The sequence below is a fragment of the Manacus candei genome, unplaced genomic scaffold (assembly GCF_025592945.1).
Source record: "Manacus candei isolate 608988 ecotype Guabito, Panama unplaced genomic scaffold, ASM2559294v1 h1tg000033l, whole genome shotgun sequence".
Taxonomy (NCBI): domain Eukaryota; kingdom Metazoa; phylum Chordata; class Aves; order Passeriformes; family Pipridae; genus Manacus; species Manacus candei.
In genome coordinates, this window is record NW_026138081.1 from 10,440,363 (window position 1) to 10,465,867 (window position 25,505).

The following is a 25,505-nucleotide window of genomic DNA, read 5'->3' on the forward strand; positions in this document are numbered from 1 at the left end:
GGCTAACTACTTTATGGAGACCTTATGTAGTCGGGTATGTTTGTATTCATTCTTACAGCCTTGAAGGTTGAAAGGCAACACATTTGCCATGGAGCTGAGTTTTCTTTAGGTAAAGCCAGTTGCATATAGGCAGTGTTGATGGCTAACAATACTGGAGGAAAAAAAAGTTTGATGTTTTCCAAAAGCTGAAGTCCAACAATGTGACAAATGGTACAAGCACTTAGACTTTATGTATCTAACTGTGTCTGTGATTTTTCTCTGGACTAGAGTTGAATGTACTATTCTCTGGCTAGTTTTAGTTTGTAATTATTACTGAATTTGTGTCAGGGGAGGTTTGATATTAGAAAGAGGTTCTTCACCCAGAGGGTGGTTAGGTGCTGGAACAGGCTTCCCGTGGAAGTGGTCACAGCACCAAGGCTGCCAGAGTTCAAGAAGTATTTGGATGATACTCTCAGGTACATGGTGTGACTCTTGGGGATGTTCCTGTGCCAGACTAGGAGTTGGACTTGATGATCCTTGTGGGTCCCTTCTAACTCAGAATATTCTGTGATTCTGTGATTATTATTATTGCATAATTCTATTTATGCTTCCAATTTTTTTATTGCTTTTCATCATAGTTGCTGATGTTACTAGTGCAGATTTGGAGATGTATATGTGATGCCAGCTGGGAGTTAAAATCAGACTTTTGTGACTTCAAATGTATGAATTTATACAGGCTGAGGGATGAGTAGGTCATGAGTAGCCCTGCTAAAAAAGCCTTGGGGTGCTGATGGATGAGTGGCTGGACATGACCCGGCAATGTGCACTTGCAGCTCAGAAAGACAAACGTGTCCTGGGCTGCATCCAAAGCAGTATGGCCAGCAGGGTAAGAGAGGTGATTCTGCCCCTCTGCTCTGCTCTAGTGAGATCCAGTGGAGTACTGCACCCAGTTCTGGGGTCCCCAGCACAGGAAGGACATGGAGCAACTCCAGAGCAGGCCACTTAGATGATTAGAGGGATGGAACAGCTCTCTTATGGGGAAGGGCTAAGAGTTTTGGGATTGTTCAGCTTGGAGAAGAGAAGGCTTTGGGGTGATTTTATTGCATCCTTTCAGTATCTTAAGGAAGCCTATAAGAAAGGTGGAGAGTAACTTTTTGCAAAGGCATGTAGTGGCAGGGCAAGGGGGAATGACTTCAGACTGAAGGAGGGTAGGTTTAGATTAGATATTAGGAAAAAATTCTTTACTGTGAGGGTGGTGAGGCACTGGAAGTGCTTGCCCAGAGAAGTTGTGGATGCCTCAGCCTTGATCTTTAAGATCCCTTCTAACTCAAAGCATTCTATGATTTTATGATTACTAAACAAGCCTGGATAATTTAGGGAGAGAGGAGAAAGGACAAAATCCGAGGATTTGCTGAAAATTGATTTGTCTGATCTCAGTTAGAAAGTAATAGAGAAGAAATTTTTCTTTGTTATGTGCATTTGTGATTAAGTTTTTCTACTTCCCAGTCCATCCCACTGTCTGCATTTGGCAGTACAACAGAATAGATATGGAAGTCATTGCTGTTCCTAAGAAAATCTTTAAAGAGCCTTCTTTATATGTTCTCTTTGTGGTTATTTTACCATAACTCATTTCATCCATTGGGTATTTTGTAGTGCTTATCACATCCTTTTTGGGATGCCACAGGGTCTTTTGTTTAGTTTTATTTTCTCTGTTAGTCTGCTTTTTTTAATATCTGATGTTTCTTATCACATATCTCTGCTGTGTTTTTGTTTGTGTCCTTGCAAAAGTAAAAAAGCCCTCAAGTCAGAATTGGTGAACTCTGACAATCTTATATTGTCCATCTTCCACCGAGGAAAGGTCTGTAGTAGAGCTTACCGTGATGCAAAACAGGTATGCAGTGCTGACATCACTGTTTGACATTCATCTTTCTCCATCATTCTGGAAAACTGCCTAGCTCTGCTTGCTGAGTCACTGTTGGAATATATAGGAAAAGATGAGAAAAATAAATATTGATATATCCACAACAGATGTAGTAGGACTATTTAGAGTCTTTTGCATACAATCTGCAATGTGTATATAAAGCAGTAATCTCACTTCATGCTTGCTCATGTGCTGCGAGGATTGGATTTACTGCAGCTTCTCTAAATGTTTTGAAGAAAACTGTTTTAGCAATGTGAAATTGGCAACTGGAGTTAAGTAGAAATGCACAAGAGAATAGCAGCTTTGGAAAAACCTAACAAAGTAGAAAGTTTGGTACACATCAATGTTTTTTTCCATATTACGTATGGGGTTTTAAAATTAGTCTTAAGAATTACAAGACATAGTTTTATCATTTTCTGTTAGGACTATATCTTTTTTCAACATACTGTTTCTTCCAATGAACTTTTGGTGTCTCAGGCTGTAAGAGAATCACTGTTGGATGCACGATAACTTCATCAATAACTATAACTCTCTTTGTATTACTTACTCACATGGTTTAGTTCTTGTTTTAATGAAGCACTTTGGCATGGGTCTAGCCTACTTTATGTGTATAGGAGATCAGTTTTGGAGTTCTTGGCTTCCATCTGTCTGAGCTTATAAGACTTTCTATTAAACTGGAATAAAGCAGTGTAAGTTTGAGGAACACTTTATTTTTCCAGAAATATCTTTAAGGAAAGATGGACCAAAACTGAAGTTGAGATTGTTTTTTTGTTGGGTGTTTTGTTTGTTTGTTTGTTTTGTGTTGTTGGAAGGACTTTTGTTTTTATTCTTAGACTGCAAAATGTTGTTGTGTCTCAGAAAGTCCTGAGGAGCATTTCTAATTGCTTTGCTATGTGTTCCACTGTGGACAAGGCCAACAAATGTAAAATTTCTCTTGAATTGGATATATCAAGCTGTAAAAATCAGCAAATGCCTGCAGCAATGGGATGTGATAAGATCCCATAATAGGATTCCTTATCCTTTACAGGATAAAATCCCTTAACTATGTCTGCATCTCCATGAATAGCAAACCGCTGAAAGTCTTGCAAGCCTGAAAAATGCATTTTAAAAACATGGTTTATCTTTCTTCTCTTTAAAAACAAGCAAACAAACGAGTTTAGTTTCTAGAAATCTGGATGTCTTTGGAGAACCTGAGATTTTCTGTGCTGTGCCGTGTTGAATCCATACAGATCCCAGAATACATTAGCTTTAGAGACTTGCAGTAACCTCATGTCCTACAAAATTAATCCTATTGTGTATCTTCAAATGAATTAGACAAACTGTAGCTGGTCAACGCTGTAGCCAAGCAGTTGTAGTGAGCACAAAATGGTTTGGCTAAGCAATCTTTAAATGTGGAGTTAGCAGTAATGTGAAATGAGGTAGCTTCATCTATACTAAGGAATTTTGGCAAGGTTCATTTGTTGCCATGATGGAAATATTGGAAGCTGCTCAGTCTTTGATGTACTATATTTCTTGCCAAGATAATTGAATAGGTGAAAGAGTGTTAGTTGTAAATTTTTTTCTTCCTCTGAAATTTTCCAGTCAAACCAAGATTGAAATGAGCAAATAAGGGATCTGTATGCATGGCACCAGTATCGAACCTCTTTGGAACAGTTATGGAGTTATATTTCAGTATTTCATGGATCATCCCAGTCATAACCTGATTGTGCTGCTACCTTTTAAAATTACTAAAAGTCTAATTTATAAAACATGGAACTGTCCTACAATAGGAGATACAGGAGACTACATGCAGAATGGAGCAAGGAGGCCCTTCCTTATGCTTTGAGGAGTCAGTTTGTCTTCATTTGGCATTACCCTTTGATCTTAGCAGATCAAGATGGGTGCAGTTATTCAATAATTTTCAAATCCATACTCCTCTTTTGGTGGACATTGACATTTTGATATCAAAATCCATCTCCAGCCGATGTCAATTCCATAGCTCCTTTCAGACCTGCTGTTAGGTTAGAGGAAATCTGAACACTACCTTGTGTTGCTTGGGTTTTTAATAGTGTTTTTTGTCTTTGTAAAATCTCACCCTTGCCACAGGTTCACTATGTGGTTTCTGTAGCATCTTGCAGCTAGTGAATGAATTCCTCAACATGACAGGGAGGGCAGAAATACTTGTTGGTTAATAAAAGAAGACAAAGAATGGAGATCATGGCTGTGTGATAATGAAGCTTATTGAGGACTTGAATATTCCATACCCTCAGAATATAGAGGGTTATAGGGTGGTTCAGTAAGGAATGTTCTTCTTCCCCCAAAATGTCAAGTTGGACCAGTTTGAACAAATACTAAATACATTAGCTGGAGAGTTAGCAGTTTTCTGTGGGTAGTTATACTTCTGGATTGTTTTATTGTTTATATATATATATTTATATATATATTTTAGATTTGGGGAAAAAAAGGCAGGGGTTTGTGAGGGAAGCTGGGTAGCAACTTGCAGTAATCTCCATAAAAAATAGTTATAATGGTGTTCATGCAGCTGTTTCTGTGATGTGCAACTCGCACAGTTTTCTACTGTAAAAACTTAATCTCTCTTTATACCAGTGAGACCTTTGCAGACTTGCTGAAACACCATGTAGTCTGAAATAGTACCTGATCAGACTGAAAGAACTAGTCATGGTTGATTGATGCTTATCTGTGAAGGCTTCTTTTCCCTTAAGCACCTTGGAGGACTTGTGCAGGGTTATTTACCGTCTTCCATTGTATGCCCTTTCCCATCTTCCTGAATACTAGGCTTCCCAGCTCATAACTCTGAGAAGAAGCTTTATTTCACAGTAGAAAAGGGCCCCAATATGTGGCCTATTATATCCATATCAGCTTGCTTACCCTTTTCAAACAGCTATTGTGTTTTAATAGGGCCCTGCCTGGCAGGAGGAGTCCTTAATTCCTACTGTGTAAGAATGGTCAGCTTGAGTTACAGCAAACTGCAGGATGCTGCACTGATCAAAAGGCCTCTGTTTTTACAGATTCTCGCCCCCCCCCCCCCCTTTTGCCTTTTTAATTTATTTTTTTTTATATATAAATCCTGGGCTAATAACACAGTGTGGTCATTTTAGCTTGTGATTTGGAAGCCTTAAGATGTTAAATTACTGACCTAGCACAGGAAAAATTATCTAAAAACGATAAAGGGTTTCTGGGTAATAACAAGCAAGCATAGCAACTCCCTTAATCCTTTCCTTCTCCAGAATCTGTAGACTGGTCTCAGAGGGTTTGATTTGCTACAAAGCAACATAAGAAAGCTTGTTCGCTGCCTACTCTGAGCTGTGTCACAGGTGGTGTGGTTCATGTCCTTTATCCCAGTACATGGGATAATCCCTGTACCACCTGCATTAACTCTGCTATGAATACAGAGATTCCTGAACCTATACCAAAAAGTCTGAAAACACATAATTAAAATTTGTGTCACTCGTTTCTGTCTTTCCACACCCTTCAGGGGAAATAAACTTGACGGGGTGAGACAGAAAGGATCTCAAAAAATCCAGTCTCTGTGTTTGCAGTGTTACATTACCCAGTCTTGCCAAAATTTTGAGTGTTAATGATTTCCTATCTCCCTGGTTGTTAAAAAACAGATCCTTAAAGCCAGTCATCAGGAATAACTTTTAGCATCTGTTTTGTCATAACGCATTTTGGATGAAGTGCCTAAAAAGCACTGATAATTTCATTAGAGGAAGAGGGTGATTTCCTTGAGGCTGGCTTCATTGTCCCAAGCTCTAATTTCTATGGAATTTTAAAAACCACTTGATACAAGAGCTTTGAATTGAGGAATGCTAATGGTCCTATGCTACCTTCTGAGGGATAGCTACAGAAACAGTCCAATGATTCGTCTGAATATTGCAAATAATGTAGCACACTTAAACCAATAGGTGAAGAATAAAATGATCTTAAACTACATTCGTACAGCAGTAATTTAATCTGCACATCAGTTAATTTTTTTTTCCCCAGTGCTGCCTACAGTTTTAAGTGTTCCCTCTCAAGACTCCTTCCAGACAAGGTAAACCTCACTTTGCTGTTTCAGAGCATAGCCTTGGGATAAGTGTGATTGGTCATTTGGGGTTGCTTTGTGTGGATGAGTGATTTAACAACAGATATGACCTGGGATTTAAATCCTTTTGTATTTCAGTATTTTCTGTTGCTAGAGCTAGTTCTTTGTTACCCATTGTACTGTAGTCTCTAATCCTAATACTCCTGATTATCCCTACTTACTGTGCTTTAGTTCACACCCTGAAGCAGTCTTGGAGCTCATGACCTGGCTTCCTTTCAGATGGAGCTAAACTGGAAGATGTGTTCCTACTGCAAATGAGCATTCAGTCCTTGGGACCAGACTAGAGCTAGTCTAGAGCCTATTTTGTGAGAAAACAAACCCTAGGATGCACATAATGTTGACAGCAGATCCTCTGCACTGTTTCTCTCCACGCATTTTTCGGTCAGTCTAGACACAACCTTTGATGGCAATTTTGCATTTGAGATTACCTTATTTTTTGCTAAGACACTCTGTTTTAATGACTTAGACACCTGTGTAATTGGGGAGGAAAGTTGTGTGTGTAAATTGTTCATGCTGAAGAAGCAGCATAAGCCTTCAAAGTGATTTCCTTCCTTCTTCATGCTCTTGATAGAAAATACAAGCAGTAATGCTGTAAGATAAGGAATAATGGTCATTGTTCCTTGTTTTCCATTTAGTAGAGGAGGGATCCTGTAAGCTCATTCAGATCTTTGCATGGTAACCAAAGGTGGGACCTGCTAGGGGGACAGCAGGGGCCTGGCAAACTCTTCTGTCCTTCTTGAGGACTTGAGGCTTTCTCTGCATTGTGTGTATTTGGCTTTGCTCGAGTTCAGCAGGCAGAGGCTAACTGCTGTAGTGGGTTTCAATTGGGATGTTACCATAGCATCCTGGGACTTTTACAATCTATTTAGAAGTCCAAAGGTTTGAAAAGAGTGCTTGAAAGTTTCTGAACTCTGGCAGGTTGCCGAAATGTAATTACACAAAAGACAAAGCCTTATGAAAGCAGCTCTGTACAAAAAAAAGCAGCACCTGAGTGCTAGAGTTCCCAGCATAGCCATTTGAGAGCTAGGGCTGTTTTATCACAGTCCTCTCCCAAAACTTCTTTCTTCCCCTCATGTGCATGTGCCATCCCACAAGCATAGTCTGGGTGTGCTGCAAGACACAGCTTTCTCAGCAGTGGCATTGGAAGAGTCTGTTTTGTGATTTGGCTGCTTTGGGGCATGCAAACGAAAGGAGTGAGGAAGTAAATATCTTGAAGTCCCTACTGTAAAAATTTCTTTAGAACTTCCCATCAAGTGAGAACCTTGCATTATTCTTCTCTCATCTATCTCCAGGATATTCTCCCAAGCGAAGGGGAAAAGCTGTTTTGTTAATGGAGTATGCAGTTGTGTAACAATTCTTGTGTGAAGTATGAGTGTTCACAGTAAAACTGCTGCTAACTAATGAACATTCAGTTGAATTTGTAGTCTTGGTTTCAACAAGACAAATAAAATAACACGATTAGTAACTGTTTGTTAATGTTCTAATTTACCTACTCTATTTACTGGTAATGTAGAGGACTGGAGCAACCATTAAGTTTGCAATAGGAGGCTTGGAGATTTGCAGAGTTGTTGAAAGCTTTCCTCTGGAAGGAATCTCTTGCAGATGGCTGCACTAAATGCCTAAAGGGGAGAAAAAAGTTAACCAGAGAACTGAACAATTATTTTCCCTGCTTCTGAGTTCACAAACCCGTTTCTAAATGATTGAGGCCAAAGTAATAACTTGTTGAGATACCCTGGTTTGTTCATAAGTCTTTCTCCTGCAAATGTGCTGATAAGCTCTGGCCACCTAATCTTGCTAGCGATGTCAATTGTTCAGTGAGAGAAATTGGAGAAGACATCTGTTCTCATGTATATAAAAGTCATAGGCAAGGTGTTGGTCATACTCCCTTCCTGCTGTTGGAATACTTGTAATGGCTTTAGGTTGTCATGATGTCTTTTTCTTCCAGAAGAGTTTACCTGTAAGCTTACCACATTGATAGTAACTTCACCTATGGGCAGCTGTTAAAAGAAAAAGTGGCCATGTTATTTTGGTACTGCTCATCTACCCGTGATAAAGGAATTTCATCATATATTTTGTTCAAAATATATACTGTTCCTGTCCCTTGTAGAGATCTTGACCCTGCCCATGAATAGACCTGTTGACTTGCCATTGGGCTGCTTGCTGGATAGCTCCATCACAGGCTGGCTCCTTTGAGCTGAACTTTTACAGCTTATAAAAAGGAATTTATAAAGTGGGGTGTCTGAAATGTAGCATCTTAACTGGGATAAAATTCTGACTCCCATGCTTCCAGACTTGAGCTTTTCGGGAAAATTTTTTCCATTGTTTAGTTAAACAAAATCCTCTTTTACTCAACTAGCTGACGGCGCTTGGCTGTCAGCACATCCAGGTGTGCTGACGTTCCAGCATATCCACCCACTCTTTTAACTGAGTAAGCAACAACAAATGATATCATAGCCTTCTGCCTGGTAGGTTTAGAGCCATCCCATGCTGAAAATATTAGTGACTTGAATTTTCACTTATTAGAAATAAGGAGTAATATAGTAGGGCTGTCTGTTGTGAATTAATAGTATGTTAGCTTCATGTCCAGACCTTTCCATTACAGTTGTGCCAGCATCTGCTTCCAGAAATTGCATGTTCTGTAGTTGTTCTGAGCAGGATAATTTGGTGCATGTAATTGTATCATGGTGCCTTCATCTTCTTTCTCTTCTAAAATGTCTCCCTTATATATGTTATCTTTCTGAAAGCTGCCTTCTCCTATTACACCAAGTTTCTTCCTTTTCATTTGTATCCTTTTCTCCATCAGCCTGTCAAATCATCAGCAAAACAATGCAAATCAGAAATGAAAAAAAATCTTACAGGCTGTGGTTTGGGATGAGAAGATCTGAAATTCCATTTCTAGCTTTGTCACAGGCATCTTGTGGGACCTTTTGCAAGTTACTTTCCCTTACTCTGAACTCACTTTAAGGCAGTGAGCTACAGCACTTTGTAATGAATACTCTTTACTTGCAATGATAGCCATGTAATTTTGGCATATTTTGATCTGGCACATGATTTATTTATTTAATCTCTTGTGACAATGACACCATACAGCAGTGGTGCATGAAGAATGCTTCATAAATATGAAATACTGTGTTTGTCCATTATATTTATAGAAAGAGTTCTAATTCCATGATTCAAGAATCATGAGTGTTTCTTAATCGCAAGGTAATTGTACTTATTTTATTTGAGTTGCATTTCCTCCTGGGCAGGTGGGCTAGAAACTGTGTTCTGTACTATTCAACACATGACAAGAAATTTGCATTTGCTCACATGTGTTTGAGAACCAGGATGTTAAAAATGAGAAATTATGATTCCTTTTGTAAAAACTGAATTGGCTTCTGTCCACATAAACACACAGGAACACACACACAGCCTCAGTCGACATGTGACTTTTAAAATTTTGCTCATCTCTGTCTGGTATAATTCTCTTTCAAGTCTGAGACCCTTTTCTGTACTATGAAGGATAAAGTGATTTAAACTATTTATATTTAAAGAGGTGATTTAAAATTGCAAACTGAGAGGGTTCACTGACCACCAGATTTTGTCTGTTGTGGAGATGCTACCTATGGAGAGGATATGCTGTGATGAAAGTAAACTTGTATCTTTGCATTAATTCTCTCCTATGCGGGGAGTTAAGCTGCTGTCCCAAGTGAATGTTTTTAATGATCTCTCTGGAGTGTTTCAAAGCTTTGTCCCACTTGCATGATGCAGAGCAGAATGCACAAAATCTATCTTTGAGGCAACCCTGTCATTATACCTTTTGGTATATAATGTTTGTATTTGCATTTCTTTTGTTCTTGCATCTTGAGCTTTACCATGCCCAAAGGAGAACTTCTTGTACTTCAGAGAAACCTTTGTAAGACAAATGTTTGCTGTAATAAGTTAACCTAAAGTGCTTACAGCTCATATTTTAGAAATTTATTCTAAAATACAAAATGTGAGTGTCAAATTGATATTGACCAGGTACTCTTTTCAAAATGCACTAGTGGAAAGTGTTGTTTAGAGATGTGTCAGTCATCTTTTCATGACAACTGCAGTAAGTTTTAGATATCCAATACTGTCAACTTTCAGTAACCTAGGAATGAAATCTAGAGGCTTCTGTTAAAGAGGTTTTTTTTTTTTTGTGGCTTTACAGAAAACTGTAATGAGAATAGCAGTGAAGTTCAAATGGTACTAAAAGAAAGGGCATCTTTTGGTCAGAAAAACAACAGTTACTCTTGACCAGCCATTTTTCCAATGGATTGTTTTCAAATAAGTGTCTCTTGGACACCCCTTGCTGGAATTCTTTAGAATGAATTTTATTTTCACAAACCTCTAATTCCTATAATTAAATTTCAATGTGTGGTTTTTGCAAATAGTCTTCTCTCCAGAGAACAGATGGGTATGAGCTTTGGAGATTTGGTTTCACAAAATGTAATGGCCAGTGGTTTCCTTGCTACTGTTCTAGCTGTTCCCAGAACATTCATGTTGGTTCAGCTTTCTAATGTTCTTATTTTGACTTTATCTTCACAGTTTTAACAGTGTGAGACAAGGAACACACATCTTATTCCGTGAGTTCAGCTTTGTTCAAGCCACCCCTCATAACAGGGCATCTTTTCTTCGGACCTTCTGGAGGTGTTTCCGAACAGTGGGGAAAAACGGAGGCAAGTATTCCAGCATCTGCTGCTGTCCTGTTACCTTGACAATAAAATCATTAGCTAGGCTGTTAATGCAGTACAAATAGTGACACTTCACACTGTGTTCTAATGTTCTAACATTGTCAGTAGGGAGACACCGTCTCAGTTCCCTGTGGAATGGTTAAAAAATGCTCCCGGAATAAAATAGTGTAGGAGCACCTTGTTGCTGGTGCTTCTTCTGTTAGAGAACAGCATGCCAAGCAACAGTGGATCAGAGGGAGGACACCTATGGGCCTATGCATCGGGATGGATAGGAAAAAATATGTGCTGGGGATTGGTGTTTGGGACCCAGAGATGGTTAGAATATTGTATGTGGAGCATGAAGGAAGGAGGTGCTGAGATTATCAGACAGTTGAGGTAACCGAGTGCTTTGTTTAGGAGCCCTGCAGGAGGTTGGTTGTAGCGTTGTTGGGCTGTGGGGTGGTGAACGCTGCCACCTGAGCTGTGCCTGTACTAGTCCTGCCACAGCTCCTAGATGATTGTGCAAAATCCTAATGGCTGTGGAAGGGGACCACTGACAACTGTGTGACCTCTTCCACAACCCTACCCACACATAAAAAGCTCCAATGGCAAAATAACTATTCAGCACTGTACTATCATGTCTTGTTATTCTTATACTGCACTCTCTATATTAGGTATTACAGAACTGGCCAGAGTTCAAAATAAACTCATGTAACTTCATGCAACTAAAATTACGTTTTGCTTTACTTTTTAATTTACTATTTTAAGCAAATACACTAAAGTTGCTGTACAAATATGAATGTTGATGGGGTTTCTTTTACTATAAACCTCACTTTTTTGAAGGCTATTCAGCCTCATTGCTTCTTGCAGGAAAGACTAGAACTGTCTCTTAAATATAGATAAAAACTCACCTTCTGGCTAGGCTTTGCAACACTTCTATTTATGAGTTTGCAAGACTGTGAATAAAGACTTTTTTGACATATGCCATTTAGATCTTTGGAAATTAAACAATCATAGTTCAACATGACAAAATCTGTAATTAACTACTGAAGTAACTGACTATGCTGTCTGTAACACCTTCTTCCCAGTGATAGGAACTTCATTATGTTATAAATCATTTGCTTTAGTTCAGGGATAATATTTCAAACATTTCAGGCTAATCGTGTGATACTAATTTTAATGAGTACATATGTGATTTGAGATCGGGCCAAGAAACATGAAGTGTAGACTCCTAGAACATGTTTCTGTAGGAGAGTTAGAGATGCTAGTTAAAAGTCATCCACCAAAACTGCAACTGTTAGTGGTAAACCTTATTGACAAATTGAGAAGAAACTTATCTAACGGAAAGTACCCACTGCAGTACTTCCAGTGTAAGTTTTCATCATTTATGTAGCATCTGAATTCAGCCAGATGAAGGGCACCTGGATTTGTTGGAAAGAACTGAAAAGTTTTAACTACATAACATCTCCCTTCTCTTTTAGTAGTTTTATGTGTAAGTATGAAAAGGTTATGGAAGAAAATGTAATTGCCAAGGTACTTGGAAGAGAAAGGGTGAGCGCAGGAACAAAAGCTCAGGTTGATGTTACTATGCTCTGGTTGGGGCCTTAAGAGAGTTCAATGTGTATTTTTCTGACCTTAAAGTCCAGTAGCTTAACTTTTTAGTCTGAGCAAATATGGCATGTTTATCTGTATATTTATACATTTATATGCATTTTCTTTTTACATTAACTAGAGACAGAAATACGTCACTTTGGAGAAGTTGCTGTCAATATTTTCATCTACTTAAACCAATTTCTCTGATTCTCTAGCAGTAATTATTGACTAGAACCTTGATTTTTTTTTTTTCAGTTTTAGTTGCTATGGGATTTTTTCTGTTATACTTGTGTGTAAGGGAACTCATAACATTCATGGCCACTTAAGAACTGAACTAATTGAATAAGAAGCTGAACCTGTGCAACATGTTGGGTGAAATATGGTTATTACCACATAGACTAGGCCTGGATTTCTTTCTTTGGCTGTGACTGCATGGGAAACCCATGCTGGAGCAGGCTTGTGGAAGGACCTGTGGACCTGTGGCAAGAGGAGCCCATACTGGAGTAGCTTTGCTGGCAGGACTTGTGACTGACTCCATGGGGGAGCTCCTTGCTCCAAGCTAAAGCACTGTATTCTTGAAAGACTGTACTCCATGGAAGGGGCACATACTGGTGCAGTTTGTGAAGAGCTGCAGCCTTGGGGAGGGTACCATGCTGGAGAAGTTTGTGGAGGACTGTCTCCCGTGGGTGGGACCCCGTGTTGGAGCAGGGGAAGAGAGCAAGGAGGAAGGAGTGGCAGAGACAATGTGTGATGAACTGACTGCAGCCCCCATTCCTGGTCTCCCTATGCCACTTGGGGTGGGAAGGTGTAGAGAAATCAGAAGTGAAGGTGAGCCCAGGAAGAAGGGAGGACTGGCTGGAAGGTGTTTTTAAGATTTTGTTTTATTTCTCAGTATCCCAGTCTGATTTCATTGGTAATAAATTCAATTTAATTTCCCCAAGTCAAGTTTGTTTTGCCTGTGATGGTAATTGGTGAGTGATCTCTCCCTGTCCTTATCTCGATCCACGAGCCTTTCATTATATTTTTTCTTGAGTGTCCAGTTGAGGAGGGGGAGTGACAGAGCAGCTTTGGTGGGCACCTGGTGTCCAGCCAGAGTCAACCCACCACAAGGAGGTAGGTAAGTTATAGATTCCTGGTAAGAAATTCTGTTTATGGTTATCATATGCTGTGTGACAGAGCATGGGACCAATAACCTGCTGCTTCTGAAATTAGAAGCAATATAGCTCGGGTTAACATCCGTATGTTGCTTTTGACACCTCAACTAGAATTTCTGTATTTGATGCCCTGTGTCAGGTGTATGGAGTGTTGTTCATCAAATGGCCATTTTATGTCAATGGAATTTCTGTGTGCAGAAAAGATGAAAATATACCCTTTGTTTTCTACAACAATGTTCTACTCTGCCCCAGTTTTCTCTCCTGGGTTTGTTTCTGGCCAGGAGTTGCTGTCTTCATTGTTATTGTCATTGATTTATGTCTGTGAAGAACATCTTTTGTCTTCCTTTGTCAAAAATATTACATTCACTATCTTCCAGGTCTTCTAGGATGTTTTTGGGTTTAGTTGTTCCTTTACTGCTGTTTTTCCCTCTCTCGTTTACTTTAAACTTCATTCCAGATTTGATTTTCATGTTTTAAGAGGAGTGAGTGGTGGCTTTTTCTTAGTTTTCTCCATCTGTGGAGGGTAACCCTGATAAACTACATAAATGCCAGCCCTGTGGGGATGTAGGTCAGCATAATAAATAACTTACATCAAAGCTTGTACCCTGGCTGGAGGGAAGCAAGGGAGAATAATAAGGATGTAAGATGATGCAATTTCCAAGCTTATACAAGCTCATAAACCCCCAAACAAACAGAACCATCACCTTTCCACTTCTGAGTGTTTAGTTGGGATTTTAGAAAAGTAGACAAAATCTCACAAATAAGTCAAGTGATTTCTTAATCTGGCTGCTAGATGCTCCTCCTTGATGCAGGGAAATTTACTGCTTTGTTTGCCAGTCTTGAAATAACCATGCCTTGACTTGGAATGTGTGTGTCATTCACCCAAGCAGATGCATCTAGCCATGAGTTCTCAAAGGGCCAGTAAGAGAGAAATCTGTCTGAATACAAGCAATACCTAAATGTAACAATCCATGTATGTGCAGAACCATGTATATAGTAATTGAAATGCACTAATGTTACTGTTTCTCTTGGAAAATTACTGTATATGTTACTTTTCTGCTAAATTCCTTATCCTTTTGAATTACTGGAAGGTGGTTCTTTATGGAGAGATGTAACAGCTTTTAGGTGACGTTTTTCTGTGTTAGCTCTGCTGCTTACTGGGTTCTACTTCATTGCCCTTTATAATTCCCCTTTGTTTGGAGACTAGGTTTATTTTTCCTTTTGTCTCTGAATAGCAGGGAAAAATTACTAGCTTCACTAAATGTGATAGTAACACTTCAAAAAGTAAAGAGAAGTTTGTTGTTTGGGGGTTTTTTTGTTGGTTTGTTTTGGTTTTTTTTTTCTTAAGAGGAATTCTATTTGGTGATGTGCTGGATCTGTTTTACGAGATTTTCCACTGGTTTTAGAAGCTTAGCAAGATGCAGAGTTCTATTTTCAAGTATGCATAAGCATATCTGGGATTCCAGGCATAGGGAATGTGATACTGGGACTAGAAAGAAACACATATTTGACAAACAGATGAATGTGATTCAGTGTCAAGAAACTGAGGTTTCTTTTTGAAAAAAATTTACAAAATTTCTTATCATAGAATCATAGTTTATGCTGAATTGGAAGGCAACCATCAGGATTATCAAGTCCAACTCCTGGCCCTGCACAGGACATCTCAAGAATCACACCAGATGCCTGAGAGTGTTGTCCAAGCGCTTCTTGAACTCAGCCAGACTTGGTGCTGTGACCACTTCCCTAGGGAGCCTGTTCTAGTGCCCGACCACCCTCTGGGTGAAAAACCTCTTCCTGATATCCAACATAAACCTCCCCCGACTCAGCTTTGTGCCGTTTCCTCCAGTCCTGTCACTGGTCAAGAGAGTGAAGAGAACAGTGCCTACCCCTCCTCCTCCCCTCACGAAGAAGGTGTAGACTGTAATGAAGTCTCCCCTCACTCTCCTTTTCTCAAAGCTGAACAAACCAAGTGTGACCTCAGCTGCTCCTCATAAGGCTTCCCCTCCAGATCCTTCACCATCCTCATGACCCTCCTTTGGATGCTCTCTAATAGCTTAATGTTGTTTTTCTATTGTGGTGCCCAAAACTGCACACAGTATTCAAGGTGAGGCTGCACCAGTGCAGAGCAGAGTGGGACAATCCCCTCCTTTGACTGGCTGGCGATGCTTTGTCTGATGCCCCCCAGGACAGGGTTGGCCTTCCTGGCTATCAGGGCACTGCTGACTCATATTCACCTTGCCATCGACCTTTCCACAGTACTGCTCTCCAGCCTCTCATTCCCTAGTCTATACACACAATCAGGGTTGCCCTGTCCCAGGTGCAGAATCTGGCACTTGCCCTTGTTAAACTTCATATGGCTGGTGATTGCTCGTCTCTAATTTGTCGAGGTCTCTTACAGGGCTTCTCTGCCCCTGAGGGAGTCGACAACTCCTCCCAGTTTAGTGTTGTCAGCAAACTTACTTAGTATTCCTTTGAGTCCTGCGTCCAGGTCATTAATGAAGATGTTGAAGAGAAGTGGGCTGAGGATGCAGCCTTGTGGAACCCTACTAGTGACCAGATGCCAGCCTGATGTAACCCATTGTCTGTAACCCTTTGTGCCCTCATTTAACATGTACAATGATATGCAACACCCATAGAGGTGGTTAGAGGATAGCTAGTGTTTGTAGTGAGAAACAGAGAGCATAATGATCAGTTAGCAACAGATTTCTCCCAGAGGAAGGAAGAATGGCCAGAAGTCTTGTTTTGCCTCTGCTTACGCTTAAATTGACCTCTTGGAATCTAGCTGACCTGCTCTTTTGAGTTGTCTGTTCCTCAGGACTCTTTAATTAAAACTGTGCTTTCTCAATTTAACCAGCGCCTGCAGAGTTCTGCTGTGAAGCTTCATAAGGTCAACATATGCCTCTCCCAACCCCCATAGCTTTCATGTCTTGTTGGTTCTCTGTTTTTAATTAAAAAGATTTTTCCTTAAATGCTTTCCAGCCAATTAGAGAAATTTTGCACTGAGAAACTTGTTCCAGGCCTGATGTATTGAGAAGTGAACAGAAAGCTCGGTCAGAACCATTGGCACTTTTTTTCCTAGAGCCCCAGCTTTCTTTGTGCTTTTCAACAGCTTTTCTCTTTTTTCTTTCTTTGCACTGCCCCCCCCCCCCCCCCCCCAATTTAAAACTTCTTCCAGCAAAAATAGTTGTTGTTTGATACCTTAGACGTAGCACCAAAACATAAAACTGCAGCAGAAAGTATGTTGGACTATATTGGTTGTGAATCCTTTTTGCAGTCTTGCCTCCCTTTCAGACAAAGAGTACTGTTACTGCTCATACTGAAATAGAATCTTCTTATAAAATTACCATGTTTCTTTCACGTTTATCTCTTGGTGTGATGGCTACCTCTTTGCTTCTGCACACTTGATTTAGAAAATTGGAAGCCTAACCTACCTCTGGGGCATGTGGAAAGGGAGGCTTAGCACAACCAAGCACATAAGCTGTGTCATGAAATGAGGAGAGTGGTGTCTCTCTGACTAGTTTTTCTTGAATTTACCAGGAAGGTTAGATTCCTAACAAAAAATAATAAATATCCAATCTGTATAATTCATGTAACCTGGAGATTGAGAAGAGCTAAGTGGACCACTGTTGTCCAATCTAATTTTTGAATGCATTTTGCTGACAAGATTACTTTCTTGGGGTTATCAAACCCCTTCCTTCGCTAGTGTCATTCTAATGCTTCCACATGTAACTCTTTATATTAAATTCCTCTGTCTTTTTTTACTCCCTCCCTTGTAAGCTGTTGCACTATGTCCATTTTTAGTTTAACCAGTCTCTGTTTAGTGAGATCCATAGAGCAGTATCGTGATGATCACAGCAAATGTCAGAATCTTCTTTCCTTTCCGTTTTGTTATTAAAACTAAATCAGATTTTTATACCATATTATTGTAGGAAATTTTTGATGAGTCAGTAAGGTCTCATAGTATGTCCTAAAAATAATTAAGCTGTGAATTTTAATAAAGTGTTCTTTGGAAACTCATTCTTCAGTGAAATAGCCTTGGTTGAAATGTTCGATCTTCAACCTTATTCACTATACCTTTGTCCTAGAGCTGTTGCTATGTATGATTTATCAACATAGCTCTGCCTGGAACCATTGATTACTCTGGAGTATCAGGACAAAGGGTTTCTGAAGCTGGGGAGAAATAAGTGGAGGATTACATTTTAGAGATGGTGAAGTGTATCTACAAGCACTGTAAGTTAAAACATCTGCATTGCATAGATCTAAAATGCATTGCAGTACTCATTTATAGAACTGGGTCAGTGATGAAGTCCTCAGCTACTCTCTCCCTGGATTAAGTTCATACCATTCTGTCAATGCAGTTTGTGAAATTAAATGTAGTACACTGGAAATTTTCCTTATCTAATCTGGTTTGAGGTTTGTTTTTTCCCTCTAGTATTACATTTCCTTTTCAACTATCTCTGAACATACACCAGCTCTTCTTAATTTTCAAATTTTTTTTTCCATTTCATATTGCAGAGGTATATTTCTAGATGTACATTTTTGGAAAACCAATAAGTGTTTGTTTGTTTTCTAATATTTTCTGGCTATTTTGTGTCTTTTGACAGTACTTCATTGGTTGTATCATTGGCAAATTAAATTAATATGTCCTTTGCTTCTTGTGAAACATTTAAGTAAGCAGTGATCTTTGTTGAAGTCTGCTAAGCAATTATCCAAAATTCAACTGGTAATTATTATTACTATTTGCTTTGCAGTCTTTTGGCAAGTTTCCCATCCCTATGACAGCATTTTTATTCAAACCAACTGAAATGGATTTTTTCAATTAAGACTTTTTTAGGTTCCAATATGGCCCCGAATAATTAGTATTCCGAATTGTGGGGAAGTTCCCTGGAAGAAAATTAGTTCTAAATTGTGTGACCTGGTCTGGGATTCTGAATGCTCCATGTTTCTTATATTAAATAAACTTGGTCTATCTCTTCTCTCATTTGTGACAAGTCTTGAGAGATAATCTGCACACTACATATGCATAGGCAGTCATCCAGTAGAATGTCTAGGAAGCCTTGGTTTCATTAACTAGTATGTTTTATGATATTTTTGAGATGCTGAAAGGGAGAGAGAGAGAGGTAGAGAAAGAACATGCAAATCTTGGTTCCTTTTACTGTGACTTTCTGCAAAGGGGTTGTAAGAGAAGAGTCTGTGAAGCCCACATCTGCTTTCAGCCCACTGTTGGCTCTCAACCTTCCCTGAGTTGTGAAAGTGCCGGTACTGAGGAAAGTATTATCTTCATCCCTTCTAAGTGAACCATAAAATATACTTCTCCTCGTGCTGTTGGCTTCAAGTGTATGTCTGTGCTGTGTAATGCAATGTTTGTATAATAAACTCTGGCATCTCTGTGTTGAGCTGCTGTGAGCAGTGTAGGTGCAATCTGAGGAACAGCATTATAAATAAGGAATGTGTATTCCAGTTCAGCATGAACAGAAGAGTAAGGACTCTCTTTTACACATATGCAATTAAGTCTTTGATGTAGCCTTGGTACTAGGAGTTATCAGTATAAGTGAACTGAGAACTACTTTTTTAAGTATCGTTGTCCAGCTGCACAGAAAATCCCTGAATCAGAAATTTTTGTCTTTATAATCCCAGCTGCTTCTTATAGCTTTCCTCTCTGATGGTCTTGTTATTCATGGTTTCCATCATTGCAAATTCACTTCCTAGCTTTCCTAAGTTAACCCAATTGATTTATATAGTGTGCTCCTGACTCTGCATTCTCTGTCTCCTATTGGGTTGAGCAGTCTTGACCTATATCTAGAAGTTTTTTTCCTGTTTGTTCATTGTGAATTTGGACAACTACAATCTCTAACCTCCTGTTCTTCCATTTCATCTATTAGTTATACTCACAAAAACTTTAAGTTATTTTGATAAAATAAGTTTTGGAGTGCCATTTATTTCTTTTGAGGAACTGATTTTTCCCTGTGGTGTTAAAAGGACTGACATGAGCTAAATTTCTGTTTCTGTAACTATGTTACTGAACTCTTCCAGCAAACCTTTTCTTGTTAGGCAAGATAATTGATTCCTAGAAATTCATAACCTCTCAGGAATTCAGGAATTCCCTACTTTGCACTTTGCTTTGAGGCCTTGGTTCCATATTTAACTAAAAGTGTGATGTTGAGTTGGTTTAGCTAAACAGTACAGCCATGCTTAGGTGCAGAAGCTGTTACATCACTTCAAAGTTGCCTTACCTCAGTAAACAGCTGTAAGTCTGGTTTAAGTTGGTTTGATAATGTATAAAATTGTATATGATGAAAAGGATTGTTGGCGTATATTCTGTTATGCCACTTTCAAGGATCCTAGATGAGTATCAGTAGAAGTGATCTGCATGAGTAGGACTTAGATATACTACTACTACTTTGTGAAATGGTGATAAGGTAGTACTGTGGAAAACCTGTAATCTGCAAATGAGTTATGAAATGTGGGCAGTAATATTTATAAGTTAAGCTTGATCCATTTTGAATTTGTTGCAGGACGTGATTCTGATAATGTGTGATACCTTCCTTCATAAGCTGATCTGAGAGTGATTTGCATTCTGTGATTCTACTAAGCATGAATCTCACAACCTCTGCTAAAAAGATGGACCCCTCTTTATCTTGGAGGAGGAGATATTTAAATATCAATGAGCTCTTCTTGATCCCTTTTTCTTTCTAGAGCCATATCCCATAGGATTCTTCCAAGGAGATCTCTGAAGTCATTAAAGTGTGCTCTTCTGAAATCCAGGACTATGGTCCTTCTTATTGCCAGGTAGATAAATTTCTGAAACCTTCATGAAATGGTTTTTTGGGTATAAAGAAAAAGACCTTATAAATGCTTCAGGCACAGGAAAAGCTTCCATAGAAGTTCACACTTTCCTAGACTTCAGTGTCAGTTAGCCAAAACCCAAAAATCTGTAGGATAAAAGCATTGCTAATTCTAGTGCTCAAAAACATACTTGTCAAATCTTGTCTCTTCTGAGGTTTTCCTACATTAAGGTCTAGACCCAGAAGCAGTCAAAATTTACATCAGCTAATTTAATAAATTGGTATTTATTCTCCAGTAGAACTTGTGTAATATTTGTAATGGAGTAATGTGGTATGTCTCTATGGAAAAAGCCAGAGCATCAAGGTGGGGTGGAGAGGACATAAGAAACCTAAAGGAAACCAAACACTTGAAAAGAATTTTTTTTTTCCTATTTGAAAGTACAAGTATTTCAGGTTCCAAAGTGTTACTAGTGTTCATTTTCATAGAGGCAGGAGAGAAGTCAGAAAAGGCAATATTGGTTGCATAGAATTGCAACCCTTCCCCTTTAGTTCCTTTGTGTTGTAGGACAAACTGTTTGTGAACTATGTGTGCCCCCCCCCTCTAGTCAGCTCTTTACCTGCCCATTTTTAAATTATTTATCTGTTTGTTTTGATCATCTGTTTCTGAAATATTTGTTTGTACCAGCTATGGTATCTGGTTATCTGTTACTACTTTCTCCCTCCACTTTCTGCAGGAGTTAATGTATTGCATATTCAAAGTTCTCCTAAAGGAGAACTCCCTTCAGTCAAATTTCCCTTATGTAATTCCCAAAGTAACTTTTACGTTATCTGAAAGGAAGTCAAGCTTTTGATGTGTCTCTGCACCACTATCTGTATCAGAAACCAAGCTTTTTCTTTATTTCCTCTTTCTCATCCCCACTCCCCATGCTGCTAATAGGTATTTCTTCATTTCTGCTGGCAGAGGGATAGCCTTGCTGTGAAAAGTGCAAAGCAAATGCTAGTTAATGTGATTGGAGTAATGAACAGTTAATACTGCAGCTTGTTCCTGAAAGAATTTAAATTTTTCTGTCTGCTCTGATTGGAAACTTCTTTTATCAAACCCTTGAAATGACTGAGCGTAGGTACTGAGAAGTGTTTCATGGCTTTCTTCTGTGATGGACAGAACCTCAAATGTGATGTCTTACTTTTAAAATTGTGATTAATGATGTACCTGCTATCTGGATCTCCAGGTATTTTACAGACATTAAGGAATGAAGCTTCCCAAAATTCTTGACAATACTATTTTCATGTCACAGTTCCAGAAAGTGAAACAGGGAAATGAAGTAATTAGCTGAAGTCTGCATAGTGAGAGGTAAAATCAAGATATCTGGCTTTTTGAGATTGTTACTTCAATTTTATATGCTAAATTTGTATTTTTGTTACAGATATAGGATTGTTTTACTGTGAGACAGGTAGGAAAACAGACATATGTTAGTATAAAGCAGTATCGTTTTAGATAAATTATTTGTAAGTCTGTCATCTTTTTTTATTTTTTACAAGTTTTGAGAGTACTTATTGCCTTATTCAGGATAGTGGACCACTGTGCATGACCTGCATGGGATGATGTAGGATGTATTTGTAGTTGTTTTCAAGTTTGATGTTATAGTCTCCTTCACTATATGCTTTTCTCAACAAAGTCTTTGGAGCAAGATAGAAATCAGTCTAGGTAACATACATCATCAAGTTTGTAATCTCTAGTGTAGAACCACATGCTCAGTATAATTTTTCTGACCATTCTTCCCTCTTCTGGACGGGAAGGTTATTTCATGTGTGTGCAGTGGTAATAATGTATACCCTGTCTGAAAGAGCCTTGGCTCATAAGCAGTCTGTATCACTCAGAAAGGCAATTTTGGTGTACAGAAGTTGCTAGCTTCTAAAGTAAAATTGGCAAGAGATTTTCCCTTTTGAAGGAGCTCAAAATAGAAACTACTTTATATGCTGAAATATCTTCTTTATTCATCTTCCCTCGTTGTAAATTCAGACTATTTCCCTTTTATATAAAGGTTACAGTCTTTTGTTGTTTTTCCATAGCTTCAAAGTACTAACAAGCAGAGTCTTGTTCAAGCATGTTGTTCTTCAAGAGACCACTGTATAAAATAGAAACTGTTCTTTCCCCTTAGGTCCAGTCTGCTAGGTGAGTTGCATGTTGCGTCTAGTGAAAGATTTCTTAAGATCTGTTCTGTGAAGGGCCTTCTCCTGAGTTCTTTTATTTAAGGAATAAAACACAGAAGCTTAGAACCTGATCTGGCTATGTCATGCCTTGCTTTTTATCTGGAAAAACAGGCTTAAAGCTAAGCTTTGGATCTCAAACCCAGCAAAGTGGGATTTTGGCATTTATTTTAAAGAAGCTACTGCATGGGAAAGTTGAGTTTGTGCACTGGTGTAGCTAGAGCCAAAACTAAAGAACACCTGCTGGACATTGTCCCTTGTTGCAGCTTGTGTCCATCATGTCCTGTGAGTATATGAGATGCCTAAACTAGCAGTCTAATGCCCTTCTTTGGTAGTCAGCAGAGAATGCCCGATCCACTGGGTAGTTTTGAACAGTTCAGATGAGCTTCCTGCTGAGTCACTATCTGGTAATCTTTCCCTCTATTGATTAAGTTTGGAGTTTAGATAGAGCAGACTTTTCATTGAGGACCTAATTTGGGTGCTTGAAGTTAGGCAGCATAAAAATTATCCTTTCACTCTGCATTTCGAACATTTGCTGTTTTCCAGATTAGTAGGTTAAATCCTTAGCAAAACGTATCATTCTAGTGCTGCTGTGATGTTTCATTCTGGCACTCACTGTTCTCTAAAGCTTATGAATAAACCTTTTAGGAAAGGTTTTGGTTCCATGATACTTTTCTTATCTTACCAATCTTCCACAGCTTTTGGATTTGAAGTATCCCCTAAGCAAAGCAAAGGAAAGTGAGTACTATATTAAATCTTACTAGACTAGAGGAGCTAAGGAACAAATCAATGGCCACTGAAACAAAATTTGTAATCTCATGAAGTATTTCCTTTGAATCCTAAGACATCTTGCAGAACTAATATTAAAGAAAAAGTCTAATAAAATGTTATTTATCTGTTTTTCAGAAAGTAAACACTACCAGCTTTAACAGATTGTTGTGAGTTGACCCTGACTGGATGCCAGGTGCCCACTGAAGCTGCTCTGTCACTCTGCCTCCTCAACTGAACAGTCGACAGGAAAATATAACTAAAGGCTTGTGGGTTGAGTTAAGGATGAAGAGAGATCACTCCTCAGTTACTGTCATGGGCAAAACTGACATGACTTGGGGAAATTAATTGACTTTATTACCAATGAAATCAAGAGTAGGATAATGAGAAAACCAAATCTTAAAAACACTTTCCACCTAGCCCTCCCTTCTTCCTGGACTCAACCTCACTCCTGATTTCTCTGCCTTCTTCCCCCACCACAGGCCACAGGGGTATCTCCACTCTGGCACTTGGAGCACCTCCTGCCCTTCTTTCTTGCACTGACCTTGGTGTCTACAGAGCTGTTTCTCTCACATAGTCTCTCTCCAGCTGCGGCTGGTTTGGTTTTTTTTAACCCTTCTTAAATGTCTTATCCCAGAGGTGCTACCACTGTCACTGATGGGCTCAGCCTTGGCCAGCAGTGGGTTCATCTTGGAGCTGGCTGGCTTTGGCTCCATTGGACATGGGGGAGAAGCTTCTGACAACTTCTCACACAAACCACTGCTGGAGCTCCCCCTGCTACCAAACCCTTGCCCCACAAACCCAACACACAGATGTAGCAACTAAACATGGTTACTAAAGGAAGCAGTTTCTTGAGAAGTAATACAGCTACTGAAAACTTTGTTCATTATTTCTTTTGACTTTCTATTAGAAGAATGTATCTGCAACATTGCTCTACACACACAGAGCCTGGAGCTTTGTTTTACGAGGTCTTACGCTGACTTAAAAGAAATTAGATTAGTTCTTGTGTACTCAAAATACCATTTCTGATAATAGACATGCTTTAGGTGTATGTAAAGGGAATCTGTAGGCAAACAGCTGATACTGAATAGGCATTTGAAGGATTTTGTTAATGCCAATTGGAAAATGTAAGCATTTTCCTCTCTTTTCTGCTGTCCTTGTTGTACTTAGTTTGCTGGAGCAAATGTGGGATGAGCAGAGAAATTCAAACTGGCAACTCCTGAATCCTAATCCTGTTAATCTGTATCTTTGGCAAATCACTTAATCTTAGTGTACCTTCATTTTTCTATTTATAAACTGGAGTTCCACCTGTTAGATTAAATTAAGTAATCTTTGGACATACAAGTTTGGGCTGGATGGGTAAAACTGAAAGTTCTTGGCTCTCTTTACAGATCAAATTTGATGGAGTCAAGGCCTCAATGAACTCTCACTTTTTTGTTACTGATAAACAGTTAATTTTAGACCGAGGCATGTAAACTTGCAGCTTCTTTCCATTAAAATAATTTAACTCTTCTTTAAATACAGAAAAAAGAGTGAGTAAAACTATAAGCTTTTGAAATTTAAAAACTTTAACATAAAAAAGCCTGTAATATCAGTCTTTCTTCTCTTCTTCCCTCCCCTCCTTCGTCAATTCAGACTCAGAAAATTTTTCCTGTGGGAATTCTTCTGCCTTCTAACAGTTCTTTGGATGATATTAAAATCAGTTCGGGAGGAAGGAAGGAAAGACTTTATGATAGATAGAACTGGATTTCAAGAGTAATACCTATTCATGTGAAAACTAACCAAACCTGCAGAGAGCAACTGTGAATGTGGAGGCTCTGTTTGTTGTGGTTTGGTTGCAGAATATACACAATCATCTTTAACTCTTTCAGATCTGGCATAGTTTCATCAGAGTATGAGGTGGATCATTCATTTTAGCCAGATTGTTAAAATTTGTTGCCTTGCCTGGAGCCTTTTCTTACTCTCTTTGTATGTGACCGTTTGCTAACTGTTTGATAAAAAATTAGATGTTGGTCAAATACATCCGATGCTTAATTTGTGGATATTTGTATGATTCTATTTCTAATTGGTACAAATTAAGCATATGAAAAACGTAAAAACTCAGATTATGAAAGTGACATTGTACAAGCAAATCAGTCTTCTTAATTGCTTTTTCTTTTTTGAGCATTTTTTATGTAATGGGGACATAGATAGAGAAGAATTTTGCTTCTTACTCGCTTATGGCTAGGGCAGGGCATAGACCTCACTAATAAGTCAGTTCTAAGGAATGGCTCTAAGATATTTTCAGAAGAAGCTTAGGTAAGTGTTAAGTTAATCTAATATTTTAAGCAGCCTCAA

General features: G+C 38.9%; 1 protein-coding gene across 2 annotated transcripts in view; it reads left to right on the forward strand.

Annotated features, from left to right (window-relative positions):
- The window catches only part of CSTPP1 (centriolar satellite-associated tubulin polyglutamylase complex regulator 1), an 84,715-nt gene that overhangs the window by 16,630 nt on the left and 42,580 nt on the right, over positions 1-25,505 (forward strand). For both annotated transcript variants that reach the window (XM_051791929.1, XM_051791930.1), the window contains exon 3: positions 10,536-10,666. In XM_051791929.1, coding sequence (XP_051647889.1) covers positions 10,536-10,666 — 131 coding nt within the window. The remainder of the gene's footprint in view (positions 1-10,535; positions 10,667-25,505) is intronic.